The 21,197-nt window shown below is 36.3% G+C and overlaps 1 protein-coding gene and 1 long non-coding RNA gene across 2 annotated transcripts; one reads left to right on the forward strand and one right to left on the reverse strand.

Moving 5' to 3' along the window:
* The first annotated feature begins 5,896 nt into the window (after window positions 1–5,896).
* Window positions 5,897–8,101, forward strand: LOC311067715. Its single transcript, XR_014603267.1, has 2 exons — window positions 5,897–5,977; window positions 6,249–8,101. It is a non-coding gene; the product is annotated as an uncharacterized lncRNA (long non-coding RNA).
* LOC311067710 (trypsin-1-like) lies at window positions 7,977–9,359 on the reverse strand. Its single transcript, XM_084089741.1, has 6 exons — window positions 9,207–9,359; window positions 8,976–9,126; window positions 8,646–8,896; window positions 8,410–8,546; window positions 8,219–8,320; window positions 7,977–8,125 (listed from the first exon to the last, which is right to left on the reverse strand). Exons 1-6 carry the CDS (start codon window positions 9,244–9,246, stop codon window positions 8,078–8,080), a joined length of 729 nt encoding a protein of 242 aa, XP_083945867.1. The 5' UTR covers window positions 9,247–9,359; the 3' UTR covers window positions 7,977–8,077.
* Window positions 9,360–21,197: the final 11,838 nt, after the last annotated feature.

Consider the following 21,197-nt stretch of genomic DNA (forward strand, 5'->3'; position numbering starts at 1 on the left):
CACAAAATGAGATTCTCACTTACGCTTTACTTGACACACAGAGTGATTCGACTTTTATCTTGAAAGATTTTCTTTATGAGCTCCAAGTAAGCAGTCAAGCAGTGAAGCTGAGACTTAGTACTATGACGACCACAGATACAGTCACCCCAAGTAACAAGGTTCTGTCAGGTCCATTAAGTCAAGAACACACAGACAATAAAAATAATTTAAGAATTTTTATTGAATAGATTGCAAACAAGTTGATGTTCCTGAATTGAAATTTGGCGGTATGGCTCTGTTCAGGGAGTCCTCTGACCTTTCATGAGCACCATGAAATAGCAGAGAGTCAGAGGACAGCAGCAGCAGCATTAGGGAACGCTCACACAGTTTAGGACTGTGAGAGCTAAAATATCCCCCTGTGAACAGAGCAGGCAACATGACATAAAGCAAATGCCATGTTATGCATAAGGAGGAGCTGGGGAGGTGGCGGGCAGCAGTAGTGAGCAGCAAGCATGTATGAGCAAACTGAATGTGCTTTAAATAGGGCGCCTTGTTTGAGCTTTGGCCATTGAGCAGCGAGGGGAGTTAACCAGCTAATGCAGCTCAGCTGGAGCAGATCAGCTGGAGCAGATCAGCTGACGGGACAGTGTTGTTAGCAAATAGCATTAGCCGCGTCTTGACTACCTGGCCTGCCAGAACTGACGCTGACGCTCAATTTAGTGGCCTACAAGTTCGAGGACTTCAAGGTGGGAAATGTATTAAAGTACAGCAAGCCTATACTTGTGACTTTATTCCTGTGGATAAAGCTTATATTCCAACTAGAAAGACTGCGTTGCAATGGCCTCACCTCAAGCACATTGCCAATGAGTTTCCACCACTCCAGAGCTGTGATATAGGATTGTTAATTGGATATGATTGTCCTTTAGCATTAGCTCCCTTAGAGGTCATAATCGGCACTGAAAATGAGCCTTTTGCACAGAAAACAGAGCTGGGTTGGAGTATCATTGGCCTTTGTAATCCCTACCTGGACAGACAAGGAAGTCAAAGTTTCATTCATCGACTTTCAGTGAAAGAATTGTCAGTTCCATCAGCTAATGATGTCTTAAAGGTATTAGATTCAGACTTCAATGAGAAGGGTTATGAGGATAAATATGTGTCCCAGGAAGACGTCCGTTTTATACGTCTTCTTAGTGACAACATCAAACATAAAGAAGATGGACATTTTCAACTGCCCCTTCCTTTCAAGAGCATCAGTCCTCCTTCACTACCTAATAACAAGAAGCTTGCTATGGTACGTTTTAAGCACTTGAAGAAGAAGCTGAAGTCAAATCAACAGTATTGTGATCATTATAAGGCCTTCATGGAAGAAATGTTCAACAAGGGAGATGCAGAGATAGCTCCTGTTACATCTGATGAAGGAACAGTGTGGTATATACCCCATCATGGTGTTTACCACCCTCACAAGCCAGACAAGTTGAGGGTGGTATTTGATTGTTCTGCAAAATTTTGTGGCATTTCTCTTAATGACACTCTTCTCACTGGTCCAGACTTGATCAATTCTTTAGTGGGAGTACTTGTTGCTGTTGCTGTGACATGTAGTGATATCGAAAAGATGTTCCATCAATTTCATGTTCCTCCTGATAATAGAAACTACTTGAGATTCTTATGGTGGGAAAATGGAGATTTGGAAAGAGAACCCCAAGAATATAGAATGACTGTTCATCTTTTCGGTGCCGCTTCATCTCCTGGATGTGCCAACTTTGGCCTTAAATACCTGGCAGAGCAGTACAAGTCTGAGTATCCCACAGCTTCGTCATTCGTGAAGAAGAACTTTTATGTTGATGACGGCTTGATTTCTGTCCCATTGATTGAGGAAGCGAAGGAGTTGATTGTCAAAGCTCAAACTCTGTGCAAGCATGGAGGGTTACGCCTCCATAAGTTTAATTCAAATGAGAATGAAGTTCTTCATTGTGTGAATTCCTCAGAGTTGGCAATAACTACTAAACCTCTTAACTTGACTCCTGAAATAACAGGATACGTTCTTGGCATTCAGTGGTCTACGAAAGATGACACATTCAGTTTTGACATCAAACTGAAAGACCAGCCTGTCACACGTCGGGGTATTTTGTCAATTGTTGCTTCCTTGTTCGACCCTATTGGGTTTGTTGCTCCTTTCCTTTTGAAAGGAAAGTGCATTTTACAGGAGTTGTGCCGTAGAAATATTGGATGGGACGATCCTCTTCCTGATGACTTATTCCTACGGTGGGAGGAGTGGAAAAGTAGTTTTCAGGACCTGAAAGATTTCAGCATTCAAAGATGCTATCATCCGCCATCCTTTAGTAACATTGTCTGGACGGAACTGCACTATTTCTCTGATGCAAGTAACCTGGGGTATGGCGCATGTTCCTATCTTAGGTTCAAGAATGACAAAGATGAAGTACACTGTAGTCTCGTAATGGCCAAAGCTCGAGTTGCACCCACCAAGATCAAAAGCATTCCGAGACTGGAATTGTCTGCTGCTGTAGTTTCAGCCAGAATGAGTGTTATGTTAAAGGCTGAACTGGAACTGAAGATTGATCAAGAGTTCTTTTGGACTGACTCGCAGGTTGTCCTAGCATATGTCAACAACATGTGTTTGTTGCAAATCGTGTGCAGCTAATCAGGGAAATCACAAATACACACCAGTGGCAGTTAGGTAGAGTAGTTGAGGTCATTCAGGGGAACGATGGCTTAGCCCGACGAGTTAAAGTTCAAACAGGAGAACGAAAACTAAAGACTAAGTTAGGGCATCACTCTAAACCTTCAATCATTGAGCGACCAATTAAAAAATTAGTGGTTCTACTTGAAAGCGAATGATTCATTGATGAAGGTGACTCGTGCATTAGACAATTGGGTTAAACACAAGGTTTAAAATGTATTTATTTTTTGTATTTTGTTGTGTGTTATGTTGAAAAGGGTCATTGAAGGTTGAAATCATGTATGATATTTGTATGAGTTTGTTTTGTTTTTGTGTTTATCATAACATGATTGGTGGGAGTGTAATGGCCTTCCCCTTTAATTTGTTTTGCTTGGCGTCACCACTAGATGGCGAAATACATTTATTGCATATAAGGGAAAGGAAACAGAGCAAGAGTATTTCACGTTTGTTCTTGAGCTAACACGCTTGAGAAAATGGTTCAAGCTTTAAGCTTTAAGCTTTAAGCTTTAGTATCCCTTTGGCAAGCAGAGCGAGGTATGTTAGTTTGTTTTATATGTATTTCTTTGGTACCATTTGTTGATTAATTTGAACAATGTTAAATGTGTAGTGAATGTTTGTTTGCTTGTTTGTTTATATTGTGAATGTTGTTTGAGTTTATTTTGCTTTGATATTTATGTATTGTTTCTTATGTTTTCTTTGTAGTTTTACGTTGCCACCATGCTGTGATGCAATTGTTATGGTGCTATGAAGTCAATGTGTAAACAGTGTTGTGATGCATGGAGAACATTTGCAACAAAGAATTGAGACAACGAATACTTCAGCAATGAAGTTTATTGCATCTTAAAAATAAATCGAAGGCACCCGACGAAAACTCTCTGTTTCTTTTCTTCAAAGCTGAAGGGCCGCTACACTCTGCCTTGTTCTGCTACATGGACTTCAGGGATGTGGGGCATGGAGTTTCTCCTGCCTCCACTGTTCCCCACCACAGCCCTGAGGTGAGGTCCCCATACTCAGGCTCCTCAGAGATGGGATGTGAAACCTCCATTATACCTCCACTCCCCTGCAGCAAGGGCCATGGTGAGCTCATCAGAGAGTTCAGGACATAAGGACTGCTCTGCACTCTCAGGAAAACCGATGGGAAAGGTTGACATGCTCATATTGATTTGGATTTGATGATGATCTAAAGAACTGAACAATACTGCCTTTGTGCAATCTCTATATGTAAAACACTGTGAAAGACGGAGAAATGGAAGAGATGAGTTGAGTAAACGCATACGAACCTGGAAACTGTCTTAGTTATCAAAATACTCGAAAAAATTAATTTTCTACAGTTTATGCCCATGGCTGTCAATCAGAAGAGACAAGGGAGTCCAGTCCAAGAGCCTCCTTAAAATCTATTCAAAATGAACAATTAAGCAGAAAAAGTTATGTTATATTTTTATCAATTTAACTACTAATGAGGATAACTAAGATGCATATAATGTAAAATATATATATTTTTCTATCATACCTGGTAGTCAAGGCAAATTTTATTTACTGCACAAATAGAAGAGAATTACAGCAATAAAGGCTCCATTAAAGAAACCAATGGGAATAAATATTCAAATGGACACTTGTCTGTCCAAATTGGCCATTAAAGGCATAAGGAGGCTAAATGAAAATTATCTCCTTTTATGTCCTATATTATCTCCTATATGTAATCAGTTACAGTCAGAGATACAGAGATAACCATTAAGGCTAATCAGCTTTCATTATCAGTTCAATCTGTCATCAGATCTGCTTTTGGTTGGTCAAAGAATATAAAGGATCTCAAAGCAAGAGAGATTGAAAGACATGTCCATATAAGAATTGATCATATTAAAGGAGTGGTGGAGTTCCAAAGACAAGACAACGTCTATGGAGCTCTCCATTTATGAATATTAAAATGGTAGTCTGTATTTGTTGATTTAATGTGTTGTGTTGATTGAGATAATAATGTGTCATTAAATATAAAAAATATAGGAGGATATCATCTGTGTATGGGAGCATATCAACAAATAGCTAACAGTATATTAAAAACATCAAACCCAATTTATATATTAGCCTCCCCAAAATTTTTCACACAAATTACCACTGTATAGCATGTCTATTCATGTATCTACATCGAGTCAATAACGTTCTATTGTTTAAGTAGATTCTAATCTGAGTAATACAAATATTAAAATTAAAATCTCCAAACCCTGAATAAAAAGCATACTCACGATCATTCGCCGACTCACTACAAAATGCAAGATTCCTCTGCACTCAGTTGTTCGTTCTACAGATCCCTATATCACAATGGAGCACAGCACTCAATTGACTCAAGTGTTTGTGAGTGAAGTGAAATCTAGGCTGTTTAGATTCAAACTGGACATGCAGTACAAATACAAAGAGTGACTAATCATATTTAATCCATGATTGTTCATAAACATATCTGTTTTACCCTTGTAGACTGAAGTTTATGACAATTTTTTTCTTTCCAGGTGCATGTGGTAGCTAGCTGAATAATTCTCAAAATTAACAGCTTCTTATTTCTTTATATATATATTTTTTCCCCTTTGATAAGTTGCATAATTATTATCTCCATCAGTTTTCTTATGTATTTCTGTGGTTTTCATGTGTTTATGCTTTAAGAGATTATTTTCAGATTTATATTCGATTTATGATTATTTTATTATTATTACTGTTTTCATCTAAATGCTTGTTGCAAATATTTTGGGTTGTATAATACGCGTTGCTTCAAATTAATAAAATATATTATTGTAGCAGGAGAAGGATGTGTGTGATTGGTTATACGTGCATGTTCGTGTCATTACGTATATTTGTACAGGGAGTTCTACGCATAGACAGTAAAATAAATGGACACACCGACACCATGGGATTTAACGGAGAAAAGTGAAGTCAATTAGAAGCACTCACTTCCTGATGGCTGAGCGTACTTCAAACTGAGCTTGACGACGTAGATGTGACGTGAGCAACCCGTCTGTCTTCTAGTAGCTGTGCCAAGAGAAATCTGAATCATTCCTTTCTGAAACTTGCAGAGACGGAGAGCGCGAGTAGGAGGTGTCCATGAGCTAGGAGCAGGAGAAACTTAGTTTATTGAGTATTCTGATTAATTATTTTGTCATTTTGCCTCCACGTCCCCCAGATTGCCCGCGAGCTTCTCCTCCTGTCCATACGGTAATTTCTCTACTGTGCGACAGAGAGTCCCGTGGTTATGACGCAATCGTTAGCCTATTTTTACAAAAACGGCTTCTACAGGGCCATAGCGTAAGATACAAGGTAATTGAGCCTTTTATACATTTGAGATAAAAGAGATAAAATGCACACCATCATTGTAGACTGTTCACAGTAACTTAATTGTTTTTCGATGTATATGAGCGTTATGTCTGTAAACTCTATTTAGTGTTAATGATCGGTGCCGCCATTAGTGTACTCTGGTAATGCGGAGATAAAATACATAGCCTATTATGTAGGTAGCTTATGTGTTTCATGTTATCCTTTATTAATTAATTCTTTGTTATGATTTTATTTCATGCTGATTCACTGATAGTGTGTGTATATGACGTCATGTAGTCGAGTGAACTTGAACAAAACCCCAAGATACTTAAACTCCTCCACTTGAGGCAGGAACTCTCCACCAACCTGAAGTGGGCAAGCCACCCTTTTCCGACTGAGGACCATGGCCTCGGATTTGGAGGTGCTGATTCTCATCCCAGCTGCTTCACACTCGGCTGCAAACCGTCCCAGTGCATGCTGAAGGTCCTGGCTTGATGAGGCCAACACGACAACATCATCTGCAAAGAGCAGAGATGAAATCGTGTTGTCACCAAACCTGACACCCTCCGGCCCCTGGCTGCGCCTAGAAATTCTGTCCATAAAAATTATGAACAGAACCGGCGACAAAGGGCAGCCCTGCCGGAGTCCAACACGCACCGGGAACAAGTCTGACTTACTGCCGGCAATGCGAACCAAGCTCCTGCTTCGGTCGTACAGGGATCGGACAGCCCTTAGTAAAGGACCCCGGACCCCATACTCCCGGAGCACCCTCCACAGGCCGCCGCGAGGGACACAGTCGAATGCCTTCTCCAAATCCACAAAGCACATGTGGACTGGTTGGGCAAACTCCCATGAACCCTCCAGCACCCTGTAGAGGGTATAGAGCTGGTCCAGTGTTCCACGGCCTGGACAAAAACCACACTGTTCCACACTGTGTTTAAGTTGTGGAAATTTTTTACAGTGCGATTCTGAAATATACGGAATGGTTGGCAAATCTACCTCAAACACCTTTCTGAGCAAATATAATTTAAATTTAACCTATTATTTAATCAAGTTGGATTGCCTACATTTAAACTGGTAGTCCAAATGAGTAAATGAGAAAGATATAGGCCTATGTGAAACATAGTAGCCTGGCTTACTTTAGTCACAACACTTCAAACTAAAGGCCTATGCTACTTCTTTCTTGGGTGTCATTCTTAAACCTAAAATATGTTTGATGAAGGCTCATTTATAGTTGTTGTAGAAACATGTTGAAGCTATTTTTCTTTGCTATATGACTTTTTTTTTTTTGCTGATTTATGATGCTAACAAACACTATTATAAATAACCATCCCAGCAAAAATATGCTCTAAGAATGTTTTGCTAACATTCTAATGGAAGTTATTAATGGATGGTTAGGCTTTTTTTTTTCTAATGTTCTGTTTATTATTTATGAATGTTCTCAGAATGTTCAAAACGTTTTTCTTGGTTCTTGGTTATGTGGGAACATTATGGTAACAGTACTTTGAATGTTCTCTAAACCTTCTGTAACAAGTAGTAAAATTAAAAAAAAAAAGAGAATAATTAGATGTACTAAAATGTTTCAGTAAAACATTTAATGAGAGATGAATGATTAGTGTTTTTGTGCATACGTTTTGATGACGTTATTAAAGACCAGATAACTTGAACAAACATTCTATTAATGTTACTGGAAGAACTATTTTTTTTATAAATTTGAGAGAACATTGCCAGAATGTTATCCAATGCTCTGAGTAACTTCTGAGAACGTATAGCTGTTTAACATTTCCTTTGTTAGAAATAAATTTTTTCCTGATGTATTTTTTATGGAATAACTGTCTTTATTATTAGAAATATTAGGAATTTAACTTATTTTATTTTGTGTTGCTTTGCTAATTGTTTGCTGAGAGCATTTGTACATTTAAATATAGGCCTCTTACTTACAACAATATATTTATTCAGCATTTATTCATAAATATGAATGAAGCACTTAGAGAAAGCAGGATATGTTTAAATGCTTTTATTTTCACATAGGTTTTTATCTCCAAAATAAAGAAAAAATGATGGATTGCAGATTTGGAGGCTGTATGTGACTTTGGATCAGCTTTAGTTGTTACTCATGGTGTCGGCGATCCATTGGCTGAACGAACAGACCTTGAAGAAAAGATAATTCACAGAAGTCATGAAATTCCTTCATATCATACCAAACATATTGTTTTGTAACTAACAACAACTAATGTATATTACCTTGCCATAGACACCAGGATGATTCTTCTCAGCACAGCCATAACCCCAGGACACAATACCATGCAGTGCACCGTTGCACACCACGGGACCACCAGAGTCACCCTGAAAAAAAAGAAAGACAACCACTAGTGATTAATAAGATTGTCTCAGGTAAAATTTGTGTGACAACAATATTTCTCGTCTTGCTCTACCTGGCAAGAGTCCTTTCCTCCCTCCAAGTATCCAGCACAGAACATGGTGTTGGTGATCATGCCAGGGTAGGATTTGTTACAGTCACTGTCGGACAAGATTGGGACCTCCAGACACTGAAGCTTGTTGGAATCAGCAGCTACAAAGAAATGAATAAAACAACAACAGAGATGGAGTTAACTCAAGTGCTATGAACATCAAGTGTGAAGGAAGTGACATCATGAACTCAGTCACTCACTGGAACTCATGGTGTTTCCCCAGCCAGCGACTCTGCACATGGTGCCAGCGGCGGCACAGCCACTGGGCAGGGCCACGGGCTGCACATACTGATTGAGGGTAGCGGACTTGCTAAGCTTGATCAGCATGATGTCACTGTCAATGGTCCAGGAGTCATAGCTGGGGTGGCGGATGACCTTCTCAGAGGTGATGAACTGCTCAGAACCCTCATTAACTACGATATTGTGCTCGCCCAAACGGACCTCCACACGTCTGAAAGACAAAAATACTGTTCAGAACTGAGGAAGCCAATGGACCGGAACATGAGCTACCTTACGAAGACGCCACTTACGACTTGTAGCAGTGAGCAGCAGACACAACCCAATCCTGGCTGACCAGAGAGCCACCGCAAAAGTGGTAGCCAGAGTTCAGAGACACCGTCCAGGGCTGGGAATAGGGCGTACACTCATATCCCCCAACAATCTTGTCATCATCCAGAGCAACTACATACAATGAGAGAGTATCATCAGTATATTGACTCACCTTTTCCATATTGCTATCTCTGAATGGAATCTCTACTCACAGGCAGCTCCAAGGAGCACCAGGAAAACCAAAGACCGCATGACTGCTGATTGAACCTGTTCGATGATGGTTTCGCTCCTCACTCGCAGTATTTATGAGACTGCCAGCCTACTGATCCACGCCCCAGCGGTCAGCCATTGACCAATCAGATCCCAAAGACCTATCTGAAGTCTGATAAGTAATTCACTATCATTGTGTTTCCATGAAGAAATACAGTATTACATCTTGATTACTTGAATGTTAGAACACTATATTTTAGAGGCTGCATTGGCAGTCACTCAATGTACACTCCAAACCATTTAAACCAACAGTTCGGTTTGTCCAAAAACAACCCTTTTTTTAGAGTGTATATATATTTTGAGTGTAACAAAATATATGTTTTTTTATGCTTAATTAGTGTATCTCAAAGGAAAAATGTTCATGTCATATATTTTCCAAAATATAAAGCCAAAAACTCCTTTACCTTACAGTAAAAACCTGCAATACACAAGTTTTAACATTCTGAGAAACAAATTAGAGCCCAAAATTACATTTTAAACAAAGTGCTGACAGTGTGTAGATAAGATATTATGCCAATTTTAGAAACAACCAGAGAGATCCAGCAGCTGTGCTGTTGAATATGTAAGCTGTTGGCTTTGTAACCTTAACAGCAGGCCATCTTCTCACCTGCAGGTTTTACATCTGTTCTTGTCCCTGACTGTTTCACAATTTATTCGTAACATTACATTGTGCTTAGTAATATTTCTCATGAACTTCTAATAGTAAACGTCCATCTAACAAGCAATTATAATTGTAGCCAAAATGTTTCTTTGCTTGTGAAATTGTAGGTTATCAGTTTTATCAGTTGTCTTCTGTAATTGATTTCATTGTTAGTTGTGAAACAAAATAATTAATGTTATTGATACCTATCATAACCTAAATGTTTAAATAATATGCAATTAGTATCTGCGCTTCATACAATTTGTTGTGCCTTTTTCATGCTAATCTTATTAACTATAGATTATCTGTGCAATTAGAATGTATAACATAATATATATTTCTGTGGAATTACACTACAAATCAGAAAATTACATTAACATTTTTTAAAAGACTATTGGAGGTTAAAGGTAACTTTTGCAATGAAGTAATTCATCAATGAAAATAAAAGGAATTAATTAAAATATAGAAAAACAACAAATACATAAATAAACAGACATAAACTTTAGCTTTTGCATTTGATTGAAATTGCATTTATTTTTATGATGCTTAACAGACCTTAAGTTTTACCAGGAGAGATTTAATCATGTTGCATGTGATTTTCTTTTTCTTCTTTCAATTTGGTAAACTATATGCATATCTTCACATGACCTAAAACATGCTATCTAAAGGTTCTTGTGAAGCTCTTTTGATCCTGCATGCTGTAATTTCAGATTTTTGATTGACACAGTTACAGCATGTCTGTTAAGATTAGTCAAAGGCAACAGCACTGGGTATCAATGACCAAGACTTTGACTCTGGCTATTAATAATTTAGTTCACCATCATTCATTACAGATTCTTTGCAGATACTTCACTTTAAAATTATTGTACAATTAATAACAACATGTACAAGACAACTGGTTATTGGTATTGTTCCCTAAAGTCTGACACAGGTTATAAAGTAGCACAAATAAAGTCATCTAGAAACAATAGATGTTCAAGTCTATTTGGACATTTCGATTTTGCTAATGGCAGAGTAAATGATCCTTTGCTTATAATATTCTGTTTTGTTTTCTTGGCTCCACACTGTTAACATCAGCGTTCCTACCATTATTTTTACTTTCTTGAGAACAATAAAATAGTTAACTAATTACATATTGTACGTTTTTATCAGTTTTATTTTTCTTATAAAAGTTTCCAGAATTGTTCCTGCAAATTATTTGGAGAAAAGAAAAAAGTGCACAAATTTCTTACAGGAATACATTTATTCTTTATTATTTCTTACAGTTGGCATACATTGTTGGTCACATTTCTAAATACAAAGTCAAGTTCAAACCAGGATCACCAGGATTAGTGGATTAAATCTGTATTGTGATTGTTAGGTCCTTTTTATATGTTAACTGGCAAACAGTTCAAAATTATTCATTTTGTGTTTAAATGTATTGTAATGAATAACTCTTGTTCTTTAACTGACAAGTGTCCTTGTCTTCCTCCAGGTTTATCACAGCACAGTCACTTCAGGCCAGATGGGAATGTCAGACACTGCCTCTTTTTGGAATCGGCTGCTAAAGAAAAAAAGGGAGTCTGTAAAAAAAAAACAATAATTGGTAACAGTCTGACTCAAAGACTTTACTCATTGTGTTTCCTCCAGTGACACTGAAAATGGTGCCAGCAGGGGCACATACTGCAGGGCAGAGCAATGCTGCAAAATACTGCTGATTTGTTAGCTCCAGTAGTCATGACGCATTCAGAGTCAATGAACTGCTCAGAACCCACGCTCAATAATGTTGTGCTCACCCAAACAGACCTCAGAGGAATACATAGAAACACTGATTGTGATTAGATTTGTTAAATTGTCACAGCTGCGCTCAATGTTTTTCTTAATAAATCTTATTTTTTAAATGTGCTGAACTACTATTAGGTATTGTATCTAGCTCTTGTATGAAAAATTATACAGAGGGAAATTAATTAATTAATTAAGATATTAAAAAAAATAATAATATTGAAATCTAAAAATTCCAAAACTACTTTTTCCATCTCAGAATCAGGTATTTTGACTTTGAAAGTAGTGTTTTTTGGTAACACTTTACAATAAGGTTCATGAGTTAACATTAGTTAACTACATTAGTTAATAATGAACTACACATTGCTTTTAATAATCTCCTCTGTTAATGTTGATTTCAACATTTACTAATACTTTATTAAACTCTTGTTAACATTAGTTAATGCACTGTGAACTAACATGAACTAACAACGAACAGTTATATTTTTATTAACTAACATTAACAAAGATGAACAAATACAGTAACAAATGAATTGCTCATAGTTGGTTAATACATATGTTAAACTAATGTTAACTAATGAACCTTATTGTAAAGTGTACAATAAGTTTCTTATTGGTTCAATCCGGTTTCTTATGTTAAAGTTAAAATACATTGTTGATGAAAAATACCTTAACAATCCTTATTATCTTTATAAATAACAACATATAGTCTTTTTGTAGACATGGCTATATCTGTTTTTTAAGCTATATAAATATAAACTATGTAAACTCTATTTAGTATATTAATGATCAAAATAACCAAAAAAGTATAAAAGGCTTTAGAAAACATGTGGATCCAGATTTGTACCATAAGCTGGGAAACACCCAGATGCTGTTTTTAGGTCAGAGGACAAATCCAAGGACAGAGTAAAAGGCAAGATCTCTATATTCATATTATCTTCACTGACTGGGGGTTTTAATCCTGTACAATACTTTGTATTGGGAGACAGAATTCAGTCAATTCAGTCCTTTTAATATTAAACCAAATGTAGCACAAATTCAGTATGCCTACTCAGTCTTTACTTGCAAATCTCTAGTATCCAGGGATATTCTTTCAGAATATCTTTTCTATTGTAATTTGCCATTATTTTTAAGATTCAACTCTCTGATCATGAGACTCTCCATTAGAACTCAGGCAGGAGTTAACCTAACATTTAGGTTAATGTTGACATTTTACTTTCCCAAAAGTGCTCTTACCTCTTAGAGAAGCATACTGACAAAGAGCAAATATTCTTTAATCTCTAGTCTTAAATCATAAACTCTCAGATCATAAATCAAGGGATTCTTAGTATTTTTAATGTAGCATATACTGTATTACAGTTTTTCTCAATTGCTTAAACACATTTCTTGAATATGCCTCGTATTCTCAAAACTATAAACACAAATCCATAACGTCTCACCCAATTCCCCAAACATCCTATTTTCAGGTCAAAATGAAACTCTACACTCAAAACCATTCACTTTGCCCTCAGACATCACACACAAGCCCTCATAATCACACACACTGCAACATAGTCTAACACACTGGTGCAATAAATTCAAAACAACATTTCCAAAACTGGTAAGTTATGTTGCTTGTGGTTCCCCCCATCACAAACCTTTTCACATGATGAACACAAAAGACACAACCAGTGGATACATTGGCACATTTTTATTCATACACAGAAAACACACACACACAATTATTTTATTTTTTTCCTGTTTTACTCTTCTTTTTTTTTACTCTTTTTTTTTTACTCTCTCCTCTAATTTTTTTGTAATATTTACTTACAGTAAGATGTGTGTGACCAACATATGACAGTAAAAGAGCACACACAAACCATATTCTAATATGGAATTCGAATTGTATTGGAATGGTAAAGAGTGTTGGGATGTGACAGGAGGGTCTCCACTCAAGGATACAATATGATGGATACGTCTAAGAATGTTCCACATATGGTTGAAATACCATCATTTGCCTAGAAAGATAACATTCTGGGAGTCAATACTATAAAGGAGAAAGGATGCCCTCCCTTCATTGTCATACTCTGCAGCCACTCTGTGTGACTGTACGACCGCTGGCCTTTTCTTGCAAGAAAATAAACCTCATCAAAGACTATTGGAAATGTTTGTCTCTTATTCAGTGATAGAATTTTGTTTGCCACCACACCTCCCTGAAGGTTCTCGAGGCGACGGTAAAGCGACTCAAATTTGGCCTTACTTGTAGCCCAGCCTCCCTCATAGTCATACCATTGATAAAGACATGGGCAACTAGAGTGGCTTGAATTTCATCTGAGACTGCTTGTCTTCTTGTCCTTGCCCTTCCTCCTCCTCATTCTTATCCTTCTTCCTTCATGTCTTTCTGGATCCATTGTTCCAAAACGCAATAAACTGATTTGGGCCCTTTTATATATCTATTGAAGGCTCTGACTGATGTGTGTTAAATTTTGACTCTTAGTGTTTCCACCTGGGTAATAGTGTGCTAACTGAGCTGAAGCTGTGCTGACTTGAGTGAACAATATTGAATGCTAGTGCTTTTTAAATGACAACATGGTCTAAGCAATGAGAAATGAAGAGATTTGTGTGTAGAGTTTTGCAGTGACAGTTCAACAAATCTGACTCATGTGTCAAAACAGGGAATAGTGTTTATAGTTTAGTGAAATGGGTGTGCTTTTTGATAAATGGCGTTATGGTTTTGAAATTTTAGTTCAAAAGCCTGGTTATAGTGTTTAAGCAATCGAGAAAAACTGTAATGTAATTTGCTCTTGAACTGCTTGTGTGTTAAAGGGCTGCAGGCCTAGTTTCATGTTACTCAAATTAATAACCTATGTTATGCATTATTCTTACAATTATGCTTAATATGGATGTCAGTCAACCTATGTAAAATAAGTTGTTAATAAATGTAAAATACTTAAGTAGTTCATGTAAAATACTTATGTTTATGCTATGTTCACTTTATTCAGTGTACACACAGTAAGCAGAAGGCTAGTATTCCATTATCCGTATATCAGGAAAGCCTTTGGCAAGCAGATTTTTGCATCTTTAAGGGATGTTTTTGTCACACATTTTTAAAACTCTTATACAGTCTGCATGGAGTAAAATTTACATATGAACTCTCTCTTTCACAGGGAAAGTTTTCCTGTCTGAGACCAGATGTCTTTTTAACATCAGACTTCTACAGCAGTTTTGGCCAAGGCAATTCACACGCACAGTTACAGTACAATGTGCATGCTGCAGGTGCCAGTATAGGTCTCATCTTGAAATCTATAAAAAATTTGCTTCATTCTGAAATGGAATTTTTTGCCTGGAAATATTGCTATCAATTTAATAAAAATAAGCCACTACATAAAGGTTCAAATTTAGCATTCTGTGCAAATAGTGTTTATATGGCTTTTAAGGAGACATCTTACACAATCAAAAACACTTACTGTATGTCTGGTTTTCCTTGCTGTGTATTTTTGTGAATTTCTGTTTTGTTCTTGATTCTGACCTGCCTTCATTTTTATTTATATATGGTCCATGTTATCACTAATTAAGTGAGCATTTAAGGTAAATGTCTTTTATTTATGCACATACACACTTCCTTTCTGTACAATAAATTATCCTCATGCTGTCAATTGTTCCCTGTGTCATGTTTGGACTTTTGTTATACAGCATGTTTCCTGTCCCAGTTGCCATGTTAGTCCCTTGTTTCATTACAAGAATAAAAACATTTTTGTTCAATAAATATACTGTCATTAAAATGCATTTTAAAAATACAGAAACAAAATTATTTTAAAAAGTATAAAGATTCTGAAAGCATTGAATGAGATCACATAATAATAGCTTTACAGTAATAACAATAAATACAACATTTTATCATATGATATGAGTAATATTATATTTTTGCATATCTATCTATATATATATATAATATTAATCACATGCGTGTGCTGCTGACGCAGGAACCGGCCAATGCTGAGCCGGCGTTTTGATGTAGAACCCGGAAGCGCTGCACTGTGTTTACAACGTGAACAGCGTCAGTGACTGACACGGAAGAGAAGAAATTGTTGAATAAAGTTGTTATTTTTGTTTTTGCGCACAAAAAGTATTCTAGTCATTTCATAACATTAAGGTTGAACCACTGTAGTCACATGGACTATTTTAACAATGTCTTTACTACCTTTCTGGGCATTGAAAGTGGTAATAACGTTGCAGTCAATGGGGTTTCAGAAAGCTCTCGGATTTCAGCATGTCTTAATTTGTGTTCTGAATTTGAACAAAGGTCCTATGGGTTTGGAACGACATGAGGGTGAGAACGTAATGGCAGAATTGAAATTTTTGGGTGAACCAACCCTTTAAAACAACAAGCACATTGCATGCAAATAAACAGTGACAGTGGGTACACTTCAAAACTTCCTTGTGAATTCCCCTTTGAGGTTTTCATTGCTGAGACTGGTCGGTTTAGATATCAATGAAAAGCACATAGACCGTAACGTAACTCATACTTTTAAATTGGTTTTAGCAAAGAACACGGAAACAGCATACCATCCAAAGGCGTAGAATTTACACTCCAAAAGATTCTTACACTTTTTTTTTTTTTTCAAGATTTGCACATTTCAATTAATAGTAGAATCCCATCAAATTTAATTGAATAATCCTTATATATTATTCATATTATGAATTAAGAATTTTAAATAAGTAAAAAAACAAGTTTAATAAAATATTTTGTATAAATCTTAAACTCAAATTTAAACATTTTAATTTATTTATTTATTTATGAATTCCCTTGTTCAATTAAGATTTATTGCCACCTTGTCGTCATTACCTTTAACTGTTTAGATATTATATCATAAAGATCATAAAGCTAAACTGTAGCTACTGTTGTTGGTTAACAATCGAAATTATGTTATTAGTTATGAGTTGGCTTGGTTATGTTTATGGATCTTCCCCTTTATCTACTTCTTAGATTTTATTTTATTAAGATTTGATTTGACAATTGTATAAGGTCTGCCTGAACTTTTTTTTTTTTTTTAGCTATGTTTTTTCTGTTGGAATTTCATTAACTAAAATCTTGTCATGAGATTAGATGCCTACTGTATTGATTAATCTTTATTGTCATTGTTGCTGTAATATGAAGAGAGAGTTGTTCAAGTGGATGCCAGATTAGATTATACTGGGAGACTGAGACTCAAAACTCAAAGTTTATTTAAAAACAAGTGTTTGTCAAAGTGCAGTGCAACCATCAGAATAAAACAGTAAACGCATACAACAAAACATAAAACTTAAATTTAACATAAATCATAAAACAGCTCTCATTCCGAGTTAAAGGGATGGTTCGGAGTAATTTCAACCTAGGGTCCTTTGCACCATGACCTCGAGCCAAACACCCCCCCCCAGAAGCCTTTTTTCCCTTGGTCGAACATTATTAAAGTTAGAGCTTATTTAGAGATATCAGCCGAATGGCTAAGTGCAGGCGCTAATGGATCCAAGGTTGTATCTCGTAAATTACCCCACTAATAATGCCCGAAATGGTACCAAACTTCTACAGTAGTACAAATGAGTTATGTACTCATAAAACAAGGCATTGGAAAGTTTGTACGTACATCAGGAGTTTATTTAAATAACACTTGCCTAATGGCTTATGCTACCACTAACCCGGACATCGAGGTCATTTCCGTGATTTGGGAAAAGCTTGTAAAAGTCCTGGCAGAAAGTGGTGCATAAGGATGTAGTGTAATGTGTAACAACACCCAGTTCCAGAAATGCACTAATATTTTGTTGGTAGTATCAGTTTGCAACAATTATTAGTTAACACTAATTTCTATGGAGTGTTAATTTCACTAGTGATTTTGCAAAGGACTTTTTTACGGGCTTTTCCCAAATCATGGAAGTGACCTTGACGTCCGGGTTAGCGGTAGCATAAGCCATCAGGCAAGTGTTATTTGAATAAACTCTTGATGTACTTACAAACTTTCCAAAGCCTTGTTTTATGAGTACAGAACCTATTTGTACTACTATAGAAGTTTTGTACCATTCCAGGCATTATTAGTGGGGTAATTTACGAGATACAACCTTGGATCCATTAGCGCCTGCACTAAGCCATTAGGCTGATATCTCTAAATAAGCTCTAACTTTAATAATGTTCGACCAAGGGAAAAAAACCTTCTGGGGGGTGTTTAGCTCAAGGTCATGGTGCAAAGGACCCTAGGTTGAAATTACTCCGAACCATCCCTTTAAACACAGGGCTGCCAACTTTCGAGTTTAGCTTGGAGTGAGATTTGGGGGGGGGGTTAACTAAATAGAATTTTATGAAGTTTAGTGACAACATGTTACAATGTTTACATTATACAATGACTCGTAGGATACAGTTTTTATTGTTGCTTGACAAAAATTACAATTTTCAATTTCAATTGAAAGATTCTTTCAATCTTTCAATTGAAAGATTTCAATTCCATTCTCGTGATTTGATTCCGATTTTGATTCAATATTGACTAATTTGGATACATGTTTATTTTAAATTTTATTTAAAAAAATAATCTCACCTAATGCTGTAAACATAGAGGGCCCAATCTGCTGGTATTATTAAAGGTTAAAAATATCAAATGAAATTAAATATAATGCAGTTTTTGTTATAATAACAATTATTTAATGACATAAGTAAAAATATAATAAATATGTAATATAGTGCTCAGCAAAATCTCCTCTCTAGCTATTTTTTCTATTCAATTAACATGCTATGGTCATTAAATGGCTTTCCTGAGCTAAATGTAACGTTATGTGACTTGTACATAGACTTGCTATTATATATTGACCTCTTTCCGTGGTTGAAAAACACTAATTGGTCGATATTATGTATACTTTCGGTTAGTTGTACTGCATCTTTAAATAAAAAAGTAACACATGATCGGTTCACGTGCACTTGAACTGAGGCGCTCAGCGATCTGTCACGTCACATTTACAAGCGCCAAACGTATTTTTGTCTGAATTTCGTAATAAAATTGACGGAATCTAAGAGCTGAGAATTAGTTTAATATTAAAAGTACCTCTTTGCTCCGCAATTTTTCTGTGCGTGAGAAAATGGATGTGTGGCGTGAGAGCGTGTGAAAAGTGTCAATTGCGTGAGTCTCACGCTCAATGCGTGAGAGTTGGCAGCCCTGTAAACACCAAAGAGTCCAAATCAGTTTTAAGACCTAAAATGAGTTTTAAGAATAAAAATGAGTTTTAAGACTAGATTTAAAAGCAGAAAGTGTGTGCCTGCCTAACATCTAGAGGCAAATTATTCCAAAGTTTTGGGGCTGCAACTGCAAAAGGACGGTCACACCTGCTCTTCAGCCTTGCTCAAGGGACGACCAAAAGTAAACGCTCTGCAGACCTGGTCTTGATGGAGCATGTGGCTATATTAAATGAGAGAGATATCTTGCTGCTAGTCCATTTAACAATTTAAATACTAAAACTAAAATCTTAAAAATCAATTCTAAAATGAACAGGAAGCCAGTAAAGGGAGGACATTATTTGTTTTATGTTCTCGTTTGTGCATTCCTGTTAACAGACGTAATGTCTGCAAATGTGTTAATTTAGTGTTTATTCCTAAAAATATACACCCTAAGGGAAGCATGTACAGAATATGAAGAACAGGGCAGGCCCAAGAATGGAGCCCTGAGGGACTCAACACCAGAGAGATGCCAAGGAGGAAACAAAACACCCAAGGCAGACAGAAAAACTTTTACCAGACAGATAAGATGTAAAGGCAGCCACAAGACAAAACTGAACAGAAACATGATGACATAATTTCCAGAGTCAGTGGCTTAATGATGAAGCAAAATATCATCATCAATAATGACACATTAAACGACGCAAATGACACAAAGTTTTAAAAATGCTTATGCATCTCTCAAGAACTGCACTTGCAATTAAAATTATTGAACGCCCCTGACTTGCAGTACATTCTGGTTTTGTGAACAAAACTGTATAAAACACTTCACCTAAAGCATCAGTAAACCACCATAGATTTAATTTTAATATTATTACAATTACAAATATTAATAGCTACACATTTGAGTGATTCTGAGAATGTTAAGTTGAGTTACTGAGTTCAGATGAAAAAAAAAAAATCTAATTGGCTCTAAACATCAATATACAAAATTATTTTATATATATTATTTTATATATTGTAGAGAATCCTTGACTCTTTATAACCTCAAATAAACGTTGCCTAAGTGCTGACAAGCCAACTCGATCTCACGGCAATTCGTTCGAATTTTACGAGGTGGCTAACGACCTCACTCGTACTAATTTGTACGATTTTTTCTAAATCGTACATCTTTTACGAGTTGCCCAATTCGTATGAATTCGTACGAATGACCCCTGACCCCGCCCCTAAACCTAACCGTCACAGGGGTTTAGACAAATCGTATGCATTCATACGAGTGAGGTCGTACGAATTCGTATGAATCAGCCACATTTTACTCACTCAAGCTTCTGACACTCTGGAATCTTAGGCCATTCCTTATGTGCAAAAGCTTGCAGCTCACTGATATTCTTTGAATAATGATGGCTGTATTATGAAGAAATCCAAGTTTAAAATATTATTGCTATATTAAAACATTATCGTTTTTAATATGCCATGTACATGTAATATCCTGTAGGCTATGTATTATTTTTTTTTTATTTTTTTTTTTTAACTGTATCTTTAGAAAACCTTACATTTCGGCAACTTGTTACAATCCTGTGAGGTTGAATAAATTTGATTGCAAGTGTAGGTGCGATCATTTAGCCGACAATATATGAGCTTGGTAAGTAGTGAAACTGCAAAAGATGTTGATAAAAAAAATGTTTCTGTCTTTATGTCTTAAGATTTACAGGGCGTATCTCAAACTTTCTTTTGTAATAATATTAATTAGGGATGCACCGATCCACATTTTTTCACTTCCGATCCGATCCCGATACCTGAATTTAGATATCGGCCGATACCGATACTATTCCGATACCAGAGCTGTGTTTGCTTTAATATTTTTGTTATCATTATTGTTTATTTTATATGATGCTGAAATAAACTTCTCTCAACATGCAAGTATGATATGTATGTAGGCTATGTATGTATGTATGTATGCATGTATGTCCCAAAAGGCAACTTGAGGTAAATTATAAGGTCAGAAAAGGAAGTAAAAAAACAGGAAATACTGTTAACAGGAAAAATCCCATTCTGAAAACAAATATGCAACTTTAAGGGTTTCAAATTGATTGTAATATCAATATTTATTACATTCGCAAAATGTCAAATACTAATATAAGTCTTGAAATATAAGAAAAGTGCAAGTGTAAACAGCTTACACACACACACACACACACACTATCTGAAGGGTGATCCTCGCTCCGATGCAGTAACTCTCTCGATGAATGCTCGATCAACATCAGCATCAAGCGTCCAACTAGACGCGAATTTTACGCGCTATTCGCGTTTGGTGTGAACGCACAGTAACGTGGTGCTTTTTTAAATGTTTGATTGCGTTCGCTGTGTTGTACGACGCGAGGG

This window comes from Abramis brama (assembly GCF_963993115.1).
Source record: "Abramis brama genome assembly, chromosome: 17".
Lineage (NCBI taxonomy): Eukaryota > Metazoa > Chordata > Actinopteri > Cypriniformes > Leuciscidae > Abramis > Abramis brama.